The 15,595-nt window shown below is 39.5% G+C and overlaps 1 protein-coding gene across 6 annotated transcripts in view; it reads right to left on the reverse strand.

Annotated features, from left to right (window-relative positions):
- THSD4 (thrombospondin type 1 domain containing 4) overlaps nt 1–15,595 on the reverse strand; it is a 645,198-nt gene that overhangs the window by 496,323 nt on the left and 133,280 nt on the right. For all 6 annotated transcript variants that reach the window (XM_044980124.1, XM_044980125.1, XM_044980123.1 and 3 more), the window contains one exon: nt 6,727–6,829. In XM_044980124.1, the coding sequence (XP_044836059.1) occupies nt 6,727–6,829 (103 nt within the window). The remainder of the gene's footprint in view (nt 1–6,726; nt 6,830–15,595) is intronic.

A 15,595-nucleotide genomic window follows, 5' to 3' on the forward strand; every position in this document is an offset into this window, starting at 1 on the left:
AGAGATGGACTGCGTACGGAAGGTTTTCATTCTGTAACAAAATGAAATAAACTTCCCCTTATCTCAGTCTCCACACTTCAGGGAGGTTTGGATAAAAGGTTCTGGGTTCTACCTGCAAATATATATTTAAATTTTAAAAAGGCATTATTTTCATGGCAAATATAATGGACAATACAACCATTTGGCAACCCAAAGGAAGCATTGATTTTAAAAAGTCAGGGGGAGCTATGGGAAATGCAGCCAGATTGCAATATACAACATATCCCCGCTTCACTTACAGTGAGAAAATTGATGGGACTTGGAAACTTGTGTAAATTATCCTGGGAGCTCCCACTACTTTAAAGAAGACAATACTATAATATACTTCAGATAAGGCTAAGCCTACAGTATAAAGCCTTTATTCTTCACCACTGAAGTCAATGGATGCTTTGCCATTGATTTTAATGGGCTTTCAATCAGGCACCAAATGAAGCAGTCCAAATTGTCAAAAATGACTTCGGCACTTCAAAGCCTAAGCCCTGTTGCTCTGAAGGAGAGGTTCTTAAGTCCCTATGCCACTTTTGAAAATAGCACATAAGTAATTTTTTCAAAAGCACCAAAGTATGAGGGTAAGCATCCTGTGCATGACTACACAGACCCTTCCCAGATTAAAGGGTAAAAGCAATTGACTCAGTGATCCTGAAGGGTAAGTGGTAACAGAAAGTGGTAGCAAGGCAGGTGTCAACGATGCGGATGCTGGTCATTTAACTAACTGGAATTGGTAATACAGCTAAGAATGGCTTATGCAGCAAAGCTTTCGAGGACAGATTGACTGGAGTTCAAGACAGACAGCACTTAGCAAACTTGCAGCATTTCCAGGAAGAAGTGTCCTGAGGTCACCAGTCTTGGGCAGATTCAATTTGCTAATTGGTCGGATCTAAGGATACTCCATAAAATCTATTCAATAGGTCTCCAAGGGCTATATCCCTTTTAGTGTGGTAGAGCTCACATGATTTCCTCTCAGGCCCAAACCCTCTCCTTTGCACAAGTCTGAGTAAATGAGCTTGCATACGAACGCTCCACAGGTGTCCAGGGGACAGAATCCTCCACAGGTGAGAAAGCACCAGTAGAGCTGCTCTGCAGTTCCAGACCACTGGCAATATTGCCTCTAAACACCCTCCAGTCCCTTGTTGTATTTAATTATGGATCCACAGGTAATGCCACCACTGCTTCTTTACACTTCTCTACACTTCCTCCACAATGAACCGGCTGCACGGTTTCTTGGCCTGCCATTTCCCACCGACTTTGTCTGGTACCATCTGATAAACCTTGTTGCTATATTATTTACACCTCTCACTCACTGATAGAGACTTTTAAAAGATCAATTTCATTCCCTTTTAGATTTGTTATAATTGTATTAATCAAGATGAGCTCCTTTACTTGTGCACTGCAGGATCTCCATACAATTCACCATTAATTACTTAACTAGGCCATTATTACAGAGTGCTACTTATTAAACCTGCTATACTAAGCTGTCTTTGTTGAATCACGAACAGTGAAACTTCTCGTTAGAAATCCAGCAAAATAAATATGTATAAATAAATGCAGCGGTCTGAAGAGCAGAATGATAAAATCACAAGAATATTTTTTGCTAATAAAACCACTCTGGATCATGAGAAATAAGAAGCATTTATGACATGCCAAAGTTACACCAAGTACAGTATCTGCTGCACATTTTAGCAAGTAATAGATTTCATTTTGTTTAGAGCCCATATGCATTTAAAAGCACAGGAGGTAAATCCCCCCTTCCTTGAGTAGCTGGGTTTGGCAACAGAAACGTCCAGGGAAGCAAGGGTGGAAGAAATATTCCACAGAACAGGAAGTAGCAGGAGCAGCACTATTCTAAAGCCGCCACTGCAGCTTCAAGGTTGCAGTAACCTCCATTCAGGTCACTCACTCCCAGCCATGCTGCAACCCTGCTCCAGGAATCAGAAAAACTTTTCAGGTTTTGATTTTTTTCTCCCCAAAGTAGAAAAATTTCAAAAAGAAGCAAATTCTCTATTTTGTCCAAAAAAAAAAAACCACCTTTGCAGAAAGTTGGTCTCTGAAGCTTTTCCTTGTGGGCTAGTTCTCCTTAACCTACAATGTCCCAGTTTTGAAGCTTTGGTCTGCAAAATTGGAAACACTTATTTTAAAAATCGGGACACTGTAGGTCAAGTGTAATTAGCCGCCAGAAGCAAACATGCTGGGAATGTCACACCTCCCAACCTGTCTTGCTGGTAAGATGTGAGCTCTTCACGAAGCCTGCCTGTAAACTGTAAAAACTGTAAAAACCCCAAATGGTACATTCTTAAAAATTTCACATTCAACACAATAAGGGCTCAGTTATGCCTCCCCCTTTGCAGGGTCCCTACCAGAGGGCGAGGAAGCTCTTCCCTGGCTCCCCAGGCTGGTTTAGCAAGGCCAGGGTGGAATGCAGGAGGGGCACAAGAGCAATCTCTCCCACCTCTCCTAATTAGAATGCTGGAATAACTCCCACAGCAGCTAGGCTTCTTGAACCAGCACAGATTGCAATGCTGCCCACACGGTACCCAGAGCACCTTTGCCCTTTCAAAGACACATTCTCATCTCCCCGAAGCCTCGCGTGCATCGAATCCCCTCCCTAGCACAGATGACTCTCTTACAAGCCATAAATAAGCGCTGTATGTTTAGCCTTTCAAATTCCAAACACATTCTATTTTAAAAGCCTAGTAGTTGAAAGTCCTTTCCCCCGTTATTTATCTGCCAAGCCCTGAATTCAGGGTTTTGTGTTTCTTCTGCATTATCAGTCACATCTAAACCAGTACTGGTGATGCTATATCAGGGGTTTAACAACTAATATATCACTAGCAAATGGAACTGAAGGTGAACCAATGGCTGTCCTTGGCAAATGGTGCATCAGGAAAGAACTGATTTTCAAACTTTTGTGTTTCAACGTGTATTTGGAATGTGTGTGATTACCTGTGTGTTCTGCTATAGAGGTAGGATTTTGATTGATTTAAAAAGCACTTCATTTCACCTTTAAACCTGCACAGCTTTTCTGATAATGAACTGGAATCTTCAACTATTCCACCCCTCTTCCCCACCAAAAAAATAGCATTAGTTCATCTGCCTTGACAGATTCTATTTTGGTCAGATAAACCCATACATTTTTAAAGGAATTAGCAGTTCTGCTTCTTCTTGAACCTTCAGTTACCTATTCATAAGCCATCAAAATATATTAGGGGTTCTCTTTAGGTTAAAGAACCTTTTCCCCCAATCCAAAACAAACATGATTACAATTACATTTGATTTAAATAATGAGAACATTTGCTGTTATGGTAATTTTGAAATGGCTTGCTGTTTTTATTATACTCCTTTTATTCAGACTTTTTCCAATATGACTTTTCTCCCAAAACCTGGCCTTAAATCCATTTTGTGCCATTGTTCCTCCAACATCAACTAGTATTTTTCATTAGAGAATCTAAATTGACAGGGTTTATAGTCCCTTTAAAAGGTTTTTTTTTAATAAAGACAGAAGTTTGTGTTGGAGCAGAAGTATGTAAAATACAGTTCAGAACTGCAACTGCACCAATCTAAACAAGGGAGAAATAAAAAACTGTGTATTTTTTTAATAATACTAATTATACATAACTCACCAGCAAGGCTGGGCTGTAAATCATCGTTTAGCTGCTCTCACTGCTCCAACATAAACACTAGGGGCAAAATGCTCCCCCTCCCAAATCCTTCTTCATTGGGATTGTGCGATGTGTGGGAAGGAAAGAGAAATGGTGGTGGTTGTGTGTGGCTCCACAGATTTTTTCCAGCAGTGAGAACCTCTTCCAAGTTGTGCCCTTCGAGAAGTGGTATAGAAATAGAGGAGCCCTGCACTAAGCCAGCTTGCTGGGACCCTTCCTCGCTGAAATGAAATCTTACTTCCTGCCTCCACCATACAGCAGGTTGATTTGTATTCCATGTCAGCAGGCCCACATGTTCACCTTCAAAGGAGTCACAATTTACCATCTCTGGGCTTTTACAAAAATCAATAATATTCCACCTCCTCTTCAAAGCTAACAGCAGCAACAACACATCTTTTAAAAATATTTGTTCTTAGAAATGATCAGCCAAGAAGTTGTAAAGACTCATTCCCTAATTGCACCATAATTTTTTTCAAATGCAGGTTGTAGTGGGGAACAATGGGAAGGAAGAGGACTTCTGTTAAAATATAACTGACTTCAGTATGTAGGAAAGAAACAATTAGCCTTCCAAATGTGTTTCACGCAATTTAAGAATTCCATTCCCTGAACGTGTATTTCAGCATATTCTGTCCTACTTCACTTCCATTTAAAAACAGGCCTTTTATAAATTAAGGCCCCAATCTTCCAGTTCAGACTATGTAGCATTTCAGTAGGTCTTCTGAGGTACCCAAGTTCTACTCAACATGAGGGGTGCAGAATTGCAACCCAAGAAGAAATTGGTGCATTTGAAAATGCATCACTGTATTTATTATTAATTATTATTATTATTATTAAGGAGATTTTTGTAATCCAATCTAGTCGCTAGCTAGTAGATGAATTTCCCTATGCTAAGTAAGGAATGTTTGTGAGTCTCAATTTACAGTGCTGCACAGACACAAATCATTAGTTAAAATATTATTAAACATCAATATGAAACAATTTCTCTCTCTCCATATGCTAGACATTTTTGGATGAGGAGGGAGAAAACAAATCAATCTTTGGCTTGGAGACACTAGACTCCCGAAGTGGCAAAGAGAATCCTTATGACATTCTAAGAAAAATCTTAGGAATTTTTTTCCTGTTTGGATTAGGGAAAGCAATGTTACTCAATCAACTGCATAGTGCTGAACCTGGGATTAAGTAAAACATATCCAAGCAGCTAATTAGTAGGTTCAGTCCAGAGGTTTTACCTAGAGAGTATAAAAGATCTCTAAATGGAAGACATGCACAAAACAGGCAACATTGTGGCTACACTGACTTCAGGTTTTAAAGGGGTAGAGTGTGAAAGTAAAAATACCTCTTTGCATTAATGACTATTATAGATAGCTCCATTGGAACCTGCCACTGTGATTCAAAAGCCTGATGCAGAAAGAGAAATTCCTACAGACATTAACCAAAAGAGAGGGTCACAGTATCCAGTAAAGTAGATTTAGCTACTAAAAAGGCATCTATTCAAGTTAATCTGGCTGTGGCAAAATGTGTTACTTCAACTACTGAGTGCTGCATTATGTTGAAGAAGGGGGCAGTTGAAGAAGCAGGAAGCACAGCTAGTAAGAAAAAAATCTAATTAAATCATCCAAATACATTCTCTTCCCTGGATTGTGAATTTCTCAGGGCAGGGTCCATCTCTTTGCTGCATGTTTTGCAGTGCTACCGCAATCCAAGTGACAGGAGTAATACAGGGCTCTCTATAGCTGAGAACAGCCAGAATGAGGGGCCTGAGGTAAAGATTTAAAAGAAATACTAAAAGAGGAAAATGGATGGATCAACAAACTCTTCTTAACATCCTCCATTTTCAAAGTTCAGGGTGACAGTCTCTGCTACAGTCAGAGGTGCACCACAGAAATCACAGCCCAGTGGGAAAGGGGACAGGGATAACTAAGTCTCCTTTGCTCCCTTGTAATCCGGAGCTGCTCCAAAAGCTGGAACATAATGGGCCAACAGCACTGTCTAGAAACTCCATAGTGGTGCAGTCCAAACCCTGAGACACCACCAACACCAGATCGTCTGAGCGGTACCTCAGAAGCAGCCTGCTGGCTGTCTTCCACAACCTCTACAGCCTGAGAAATCCTCCTGCAGCCAGACACAAGGCTTTTTAGGCCTCTCCAGCCCTTTTACCCAGGAGTCAGCAGGGAGGATCTTACCCTGATGGTGCACATATTTCTCTACGCTTGAGTTATCTTTGTTCCACTGATGTCTTCACCGCCTTTTTGACAAAGTTAATAAAGCATAACATGAACTAGCCTCCTCTCAGCCCACAAAGAAATATTTGAAGAATACATTTCTATATACACCATAAATATTTATACAGTGATAATCACAGATCTCGCCTGAGGGGGGCCCAACCATTGCTTACACGAAGATGAATAAATAAATAATTTCAACCTCAAAGTTCAAAAAAAAAATGTCTCTAGAAGAGAGGGGTTCTAACCCCCCTCACCTCCGGACCATCTTCCTGCTAGGGATGGCAAGCCACTAGTAAGCTGCTGATGCTTTTATATCCCAGGGTGTTCAGTTCTAGTCCCAGCTGGGCAAATTCCTAGCACAGTTATCCTCTGCTATTGCCCATCCCAACTGCTGAAGATGTCCATGGAAAGAGCATGCATTATGACTATCCAGAGAATCTCGAGTAGGTTGTGTAAGAACCATGGGCAAGATGCTAATCTGATGTAAAATTGTTTAGCTCCATTTATTTAAATGGAGTGACACTCTGTTTACACCAGTTGAGGACACAGCCCCCAAATGTAAGAAAGCAGAAGAGAAGATACAGAAGTTAAAAACAGTCCCCTCTGGTTGTACTAACTAAGGAGGTAACAGGGAAATACTGGTGTTAGGCTTTTTTATCAGTCGCATATACCTACTGTGGATGAAGAGAGGAAGGTCAACAGGGTTTAAGGACAGTTAAAACCTGTTGATATTTCCTGGGTTAAAGATGTTTCCCTTTCCAAAATGCAGTACATGTAATAACTATAAACTGGATTTAACTTCTTACCTTCTGCAAAAGGTTCCCACTCATAAAATCGACCCATAAATGGTTTGTTGTTGTATGATGCACACTGTACCTCTCTGATATTTCTGCTGCTTTCAGGACACATCTATTACAATAAAGAACAGGGGTGTTATATTATATTTTCAGTGAGATCATTATCACTTTCTTCTTTATTAATTACTTTTAAAGGTATCCCAAGCTCAGATCCAGAAAGCTACATTACAGGGGGCATCTTTTCTGCAACGTAGGTTAGAAATTAGAAGCACAGTAGAGGAATTGTGGCTGTCCTGTGCAGTCAAATCTCCTGTTCTCCAGTAGAAATCTTGCCAGGAGGGGGACCTCACCAGCAAAAGTCACTAGTGAATATGCCTCTGAGCAATCATCATGTGGATTGCCTGGCCCGTCCCATATTCCATAGACAAAAGCAGGCAGTGAACACACTGGGGCTAAGCGTGCCAATTGCCTCAGCTACTTTGTGCAGCATGTGGAATAGCACTACTGCAGTGACTTATGTACTTGCTCACCAAAAGTCATGCAAGAGATTCTGCTACAGGGGATCATTAGTATGGCTTGGTAGGATGAAGTCTCATGTACAGCTGAGTGAATATTGCTGGGGGGTTTGATTAATTGGCAGTTCCGAATTTAAAAAAAGTCAGGTCCAACTGAATCCAAAAATTGAAAAACAAAATGGCTGAATAAAAAAACAAACAACAAACAACAACAACCTGGTTTAGTTCACCACACACCATCCAAGTCCCCCCAAAATTTGGGGCGAAAACTGTTTCATGAATTCATGTCAAATCTGTGAATAATTTTGGATTGACCAAAAAATGGATTTTTTTTGGCAAATAAGCTATTTGTCAGAAAAATTTCACTCAGCTCTGGCCCAATGTTGATATTACAGTGATGAGCACCATAGAAATGTAAGATCAAGAAACAAATGAGTACATTCATGCCATGGTCATAACCAAAATTGTAATTATTATTTACAATAACATTAAAATCCCAAGTATCCAAGGAAAGAAAACATTCATGAGCTTTGTGGAGTTATTGAGGTAATAGTTGTCCAAAATAAGCAACTTTGTTACTGAACTGTCACTTTTTCAATCAAATGATATTTCAAGAGAAATACAATAAACAAAATTTAGTCATTTCCCTTTCACAATAACTTTGTATTATTCTATTTACTGGGCTCAGATTCAACACAGTCGAAACTCAAACACTTGCATGAAATGTTAAAAGCTGGCCACAGTTATTTCTTAGCTTATATTTAAAACTCATTCCATCTTACGGTTTGTTTATTTTTAATACCTATCTACATACAATTCTATTATTTCCATTACTGGGTATTTCAACTTGTGTCTTAGTCCCAGCTGCAATATTCTTGAAACTAAACAACGACAATGTCCAAGACACCAAAAATGCATGTGTGTACACATACAAAGACTATGGGATGTCACACACAGAACCAGACCAGCATGTCAAGTTTCTCTACTGAGAAGCCATAGATTTCAAAAGAATGGGCCCAGAATTCTACAAAAGCAATAAGTACCATTGATTAACTAATTCATCTGTATCTACTTTATTTTGAAAAAAAAGCAGTGAAAAGAGAGATATTGCTGAAATTCTGTGTTGGTTTTCATATAATTATGTCAGGTGAAGGAGCAGAAGACAGCGTACCAAAAGTCCCACATAGGAGCTAGCTGGTCATTATCCACCCTCTGTCTGCGGAGATGTATCTGTTTGGCTGATGGAGGTATCGAAGCCTAAGTCTCTCCTAGTTGGCAGTACATGTGGCCACATCCACATGTCACAAATTGTTCTTTTAAATGTCGCTGGTTTTTTTTTAAATTATTTTGACACCTGTCTTCTGACAGTCTGAGGTTTTGTATTTGCTTGTTCTTCCTTCTGCAGTCTTGAGCTAATGCTCTTGCCTATCTGTACTGTATTTCTGGCACATAAATCATTTCCTGTACACCCTGACCCTACTAACTGCAGACAATACATGAGTAAAAAGATAAAAATATTCACTGCTGGGTTGCCAAAAAGTAGTCATTTTTTTATTTTATATCACTGGATTTTCTATTTTAAAGTTATGGAAGAGTTACCCAGGGGAAATGGTGAAAATCCCAGCTGTTGAGTCATTAAAAGTTGGACAGGACAAAGCTAGGAAAATACATTGTTCAAAATAATCCTGCACTAGCTGAGCAATGCACTGCCTTAATGAGGTCTTGGCTACGTCTAAAAGTTACAGTGTGATGGTAGGAACAAGCCCATTTGCTAGTCTGTCTCTTTTAAATCATTGTGAACTATCATATGTACATATGAGTTGGTAAGCGACAACAGGTCTGAAATGATTCTTTGCTTTTTTTTTTTTGGAAGATTTATTTCTTTATATAGATTAAGGTCACAAGCATTTATAGCACACTCTGCTGATGTGCTAATAATAATCTATAATACATACTGCTTAGGTCTATAATAGTCTCAATACTTATGACTCATTTAACCTTTATAAACCATTTATATATGAATATATTATAAATAATATAAAACATGAGCCATACAATATTTTTGTGCAGGCTGGCTGAAAAACAGATCTTTTAAATGCTCTGACGGGAGGACTGAAAGTTGTGAGAGCTCCCTGTGTCCTCTTAAGCCCAGTCGTAGCCTTTGCGGTATGCGACAGTATGTCACTACAAAAACTAAAAGCAAACAAAAAAATTAATCATGCTGCTACAAAACCAAGTGCAAGATTTTGCAGGTGCCACAAAACCCCATCAATTCCCTTGGTTTATTCCTTTTTTTTTCCCCCATCAGAGGCTACAGTCCGTTTTTAAGCTTCCCATTCCTTACCCCCATTTATCACACACCCTTATTATTGCCTCAAGAAGAGCTTTAAGGAGAGACTCCAATGAAGAGGTCCCATTCACCATTGCCAGGGCCAGCGCTTGGGGCGGCATTTTGCCCGCAGGCGGCTCCGGCGGACCTTCCGCAGTCATGCCTGCGGGAGGTCCACCGGAGCCACGGGACCAGCGCGCCCTCCACAGGCACGTCTGCAAGAGGTCCCCCGGAGCCGCGGGACCGGCGACCGGCAGCGCGCCCCGCACGGCGTGCCACCCTGCTTGGGGCGGCCAAATTCCTAGAGCCGCCCCGACCATTGCCGCAGCTTTCAGTTTCTTACAAAATTCCCCAGCAACTCTCATGTATCTAGCAGTTTTTAATCACACCTCCCACCATGATATCAGAGTGTCTGCTAATGATAGATGCCCTATACTTGCTGATCCTTGCAATAAAGCTATGCAGGGGTGGCTCTAGCTTTTTTGCAGCTCCAAGCATGGCAGGCAGGCTGCCTTCGGTGGCTTGCCTGCGGGAGGTCCCCGGTCCCGCGGCTTCGGCGTACCCGCCACCGAATTGCTGCCAAATCCGCGGGACTGGCGGATCTCCCTCAGGCAAGCCGCCGAAGGCAGCCTGACTGCCGCCCTCGCAGGGAACGGCAGGGCACCCCCTGCGGCTTGCTGCCCCAGGCACGCGCTTGGAGCGCTGGTGCCTGGAGCCGCCACTGATGCTACAACATAGGTTCATTGCAAATGTGTTGCTTGAAATATATTTTAAAAGCATGTTTCAGGAGGCAGGATGGTCTTGGAGTGGGACTCAGGAGATCTGGGTTCATGTCTCACCTCTGCCACAGACTTCTCATGGGACTTTGGGCAAGGTACTTAATCTCCTTGCGTCTTTGCAGTGAAGTTCCCCATTTATCATTATTATTGGGATAATACTAACTCCTTACTAAATATGGATGCTATGAGTAGGGATTGGGGACAATTTTCAAAATGCAATTTTTTATCAAAATCGCAACTTTTGATTTTAAAAACAGATCCAGAATTTCAAGCATTTTTTTCAGAACTGACATCTTGTATTTTGGTCAGCAACAGAGCTGGTCAGAAATATGTATGCAAAAATAGAGTGACATTTGAGAGAAAGTTTTTGTAGAAAACACACACACACTCACTCACTCTTATCTTAACCAGCTCCAATTGTGAAGACACACATTTAGGATCAGAGCTCATGTGAAGCAATACTTATCTACACCTACTAAGTTAAGATTTCAGGTACAACTGCAATAGGGCTCATAGAAATTAACTAGATAAATCAATCTCATATTGGTAGAATGTTTAACTTTCTAACATGTTGAAGGAAAACAAAAACTAGAACCCATAATTGTGTAAGTTTTTTAAGTCACCTCCTTTTCATAATACACTTGAAAAGAAAAAGTGTCAAGGCAGCGACAAATTATTTTACTCAACTATCAGGCTAGCTAGCTTAAAGTGTTAAACATTTTCTATAAAGGTTGATTTTCAAAAATTTCACTGCCTCAACCCGATAGATTTGTAACAGATACCTTTTCAGCAAACAGTCCTCGCCCATCAGTGAGAAACAGCAGAAACAGGATGATAACCTGCCACTTAAAGTCCTGAACCTTAGTGCAATGGTAAAATTTACAACTCAATATACAGGATTTTATCTACGTAGCTAGAGTACCACTAAGCTGCAGCTGAGAACCACAACCCCATTAACATGAGACTATAACCCTCATTGTTTTTGCCCAGCCAGCAAGTGATGAAAAGGACAACAGCACACTGGGGGTTGGACTAGATGACCTCCTGAGGTCCCTTCCAACCCTGAGATTCTATGATTCTATGAAACTGAGGCTCGGAGAGTGTAAGAACAAAAATTTCAAAACAAGACACCAATTTTTGTTGCCCAAATTTGGGTAACTAAGGCCCGATTTCCAGAAGCACGGAACCCCTGAAGCTGTCTGAAATAGAGCAATCAAAATCAACAGACACTTCTGAATGTTTTACCCTATTTCTGCCTCAATTTACTCATCTGCACAATGTGAAGATTAAAGGTTACCTAGTTCAGGAAAGCACTTTGAGATCTAGGATTGTGATGCACTTTATTATATGTGTCACATATTGTTAGTGTTGCCTCAAAATCAGCATCAATGGGGAGCAGATACCACATGTAACATTTAAAAAATGAATCTCCTCATTTATTCCTCACCTTTCAAAAATATTTGAAACGGAGGGGTTTTTAAATTTTTCTTGAAATCTTAATCCGTTTAAATAGCTTTTGGCTAAATACAGAAAATTACTATCACTTTCCCAAACTGGACACATGCCTGCAATTAGCAAAACTGTTCCAAAGCTGCACTAGGATAATTCACTTTTGGAAATGCATAAAGGGGTTGTTCTAACTCAAACCACCTCTAAAAGCAATTAAACCATTCACTAAGATTTTGGCACTGTTTCGTTTGTCTGGCCTACAGTCACTGGCAAAATCTTTTTCTTAGTCCTTACAGTCCTACTGGATTTCCCCAACTCAAGTACGGTTCACTGATGAATACTTTCCAGGGTGGATAAAAATCAATTATTTAAATTTAAAGCAGAGTTTTGAGGAAAAAACCAATCTAAAGATAGTTTTAATTAAGATACATTATAGCTCAAAGATATCTCAATGGAATATGGGTTATAAATTCTAATTCTATAGTATGAGACAATATATTCAGGAAATGTTTAAGAAAAATTTTTTAAATGAATTCCAATAGGTCATGGATTACGGACCCAATCTTATGGTGTTCCAGGGGCTTCTGTATAGATTATTTAGGTTAACCTTTCAATCTACCCAATGGGACTCAGTGCTCAGCCTAGAAGATACCATCTGAGATGCTTAGTTTTGCAGTTCTCAAACTGTGGATTTGTGTCTCCAGAGATAACATGCTTGTTAACAGCAAAAATGTATTTAATTAATTAAATAGAGGTGAGAAACAACAGACCTCAACCCTATTGTCCCTCTGCATATTTGTGTACAGAGTCAATCCCTTACCTCTCTCTAAAAGTGCAAAGTTTCAAAAAGTTCAATCAATAGATGATTGTTGGGGGCGGAATAGATCTGGACAAGGAGAAGTGTCGAGATAAATGCGAGAAGGGAGGGACAGGCAGTAGAAACAAAAGTGCAACTGTTTGAGCAGCATATTCCAGAAGTCTTGAGGTCTTTCTGAGTGTAGCCTTCATTGATTTGAGATCTACCACACCATTCTCTCACTAAAAGGGAAAACCTATAATGGCAGCAGTCCATAAAAGAGACCCAGTTTGGGAATATTTTAATGAAGTTCCTCTACCTGTGGGTAAGACAGGCATGCATGCAAAACGCAAACAGTGCAACAAAGAAATGCAAGGCCTGATTGCCCGAATGAAACAACATCATGAGAAGTGTTCCTTCTCCGGAGGAAGCTGCATCAAAGATGATGAAAGGAACATGTCTGAACATGCAGGATCTTCAGGTTGGTAACAACCAACAAGAATGCACTTTTATGTAAGAAATCCATGATTAAATCGAGTCTTCCTGACTAGTGATTTAAATCATGATTTAAATCAAATCCATCCTGATACTTTTAGTGTATATAAATAAATAAATGGGGAAAAATTCACATCAGCTTTGAAACCTTTGTTACAGTGAGCTCCTAGCCTTTCATGAAAATGGTTTAGAAGGGATTTTCTAAAAGTGATAGCCAAAAAACAGTCTTCCATGTATTTCCAGAAAGTAAATGCTTCATAATAAAGTGAAATCATGCAGGCGTCTATCTAGACTTTCTTTGTTTAGTGGCCCATTTAATTTCTTCTCCAGTCCTATCTATTCTTACTGACACTTGATCATTCTTAAAAGGAAACAAAAGGGAATTTCTGAAACAATGATTCAGCATCTTCTTTCTTTAAAAAAAGCAATGTGCTATCAAAAGCAGAATTCCCTACCTATGTTTATATGAGTCTCTCTCCAGCTCTTTACATTATCACCCACTGTAATCCAGGGTCATATTTGGCTATCCAGTCTGATGTTCAGCCAAACTCTGCCCCAAAATGCATGTGCATGAGTCTCACTGAAGTCAATGGAAATCACATGCCAGTATCTGAGAGTTCTTGAGGCCACAAGCTTTTTCTTCTTGTATGTCCAAAGCACATGCACAGCAACGTAATTATATACTATAAAGTAAATATTATGTAACAGCATTTCTTCTGCCTAGCATGCATCAGAATTCAGTGATACAGATGGCTGAAAAATAAACTAATTTCATTAAGTTGGTTTTGTTTAGAAGGTTTGAAACAAACCCTTTTTAATGTTTAGTTTTGTATTTTTTTCATTTAAAATATTTTTCTTTTTTGTTTTTGTTTACAAAACAGGTTTATGGTAACTGACATTTTTGTTGTAAATGTTATTCTATATTTTCAGAACACATTTTGATTAAAAAATGTAATGTAAAGCAAAACAATTGACAGTGTTCCAACTTCTTGCAAAAACAGTTATAAAAGGGCCATTATTAAATGGAAAAAAACCTTAGAAAAATTTTGATCAACTCTAGTTACAGACCATGACCATAGATAGTAAACCATGAACATATGGGTTGGCAAGAAGTGAAAATTACCAGCTGTGAGTAGTGCTGTATCTTGGCATGTTTAGAAGGAATTAAGCACCTGAACTGACTAAATCACAGCCCTGCCTGAAGCACTGAGGTTGCATCTATATGTCCGCTGCAGTACTTTTCTATGCCTGGTTATGGTTATCCAAACAAAATAATTAAGGAATGATGTTCTTTGAAGCAAGAGTTTGAGTAGAGTTTGAGGCGGCAGGTAATGCAAAGAGACATTCACTTCTTTATAGCTAAATCGCTGGTTTCAAGCCTATGCTGTGTCACAGAAGAAAGCAACCTTGGTGGTCTAATTCATGTTTCCTGGATAGGCTTGTGTCCATATCACAAAATCACCATACTTCTGCCAAAATTCAGAACAGCTGGAAGTACCTACTTGGGGAAGGTTCATTAAGAGGCTATATTTCAATCCATACTGAGTTGCACTTATGCAGAGCTAGGGGAAGATAGTGCATGCAGGCAGGCAGGCACTGATAAGCTATTTTAGATACCTAGATGAACACCATCACTGTAGTACCTGAGCACCTCATACTCTGATAAAACACTCCTGTGAGGTAAGGAAGTGCTATTACCCCCTTTTTACAGATGGGGAACTAAGGTACAGAGAGACTAAGCGACTTGCTCAGGGTCTCACAGGATGTTTGTGATAGAACAGGCATTGAACCCCAGTCTCTCAGACCAATGCTCTAACCATTGGACAATCCCTCCTCACTATGGGTCTTATTCAAAGCCCATGGGAGCCTTTCCATTTAACTCAATGGGCTTTGGATTAGACTCTATGTGAGGTCCTAAATTCCTGTATTCATTCTTTGCTTTCATGAATACTTATGTTCTTCCACAAACGTTTAAAAAGATGAGCTTTGACAATTTACACTCACTAGGTATGTCGTAACAGTTTAAAAAGAGTTTCTATATTTCTCCAGTAAATCACACAAATGACAATAACTGCGTCCTTGAATAAGCAAATGTTTGCCCTTATGTTTTTGGTTTTTTTGGTTTTTGTTTTTTTTAAAAAGAGCATACTTTTCACAGTATATTTACTGCTTTTCAAAGTATATTTAATACACTAGATTCCTTAACCTGGTCCTGACTTCACAAGAAAGCTTTTAATTTCCTTACAATTCACTTAAAGAACAGTTTCCAAATAAAACCTACTCAATTTATTAAATGTATTTAAATACATTTTATCCACACATAAAATACCCATGATCTACTAACTCTATTTTAGTCAATGACAGACAAGAAAAAATTTGAAAAGAGAAAGATAGGAATTAACATTTTAGCTACATGCCTTCTACACAGATTGAAACTCTGGCATGCTTAGCATGCTTTCCAAATACATATCATACACTTTTAACATGCTCACACATCATCAGCCTCTTTCTCATT

The sequence above is a fragment of the Mauremys mutica genome, chromosome 11, assembly GCF_020497125.1.
Source record: "Mauremys mutica isolate MM-2020 ecotype Southern chromosome 11, ASM2049712v1, whole genome shotgun sequence".
NCBI lineage: Eukaryota > Metazoa > Chordata > Testudines > Geoemydidae > Mauremys > Mauremys mutica.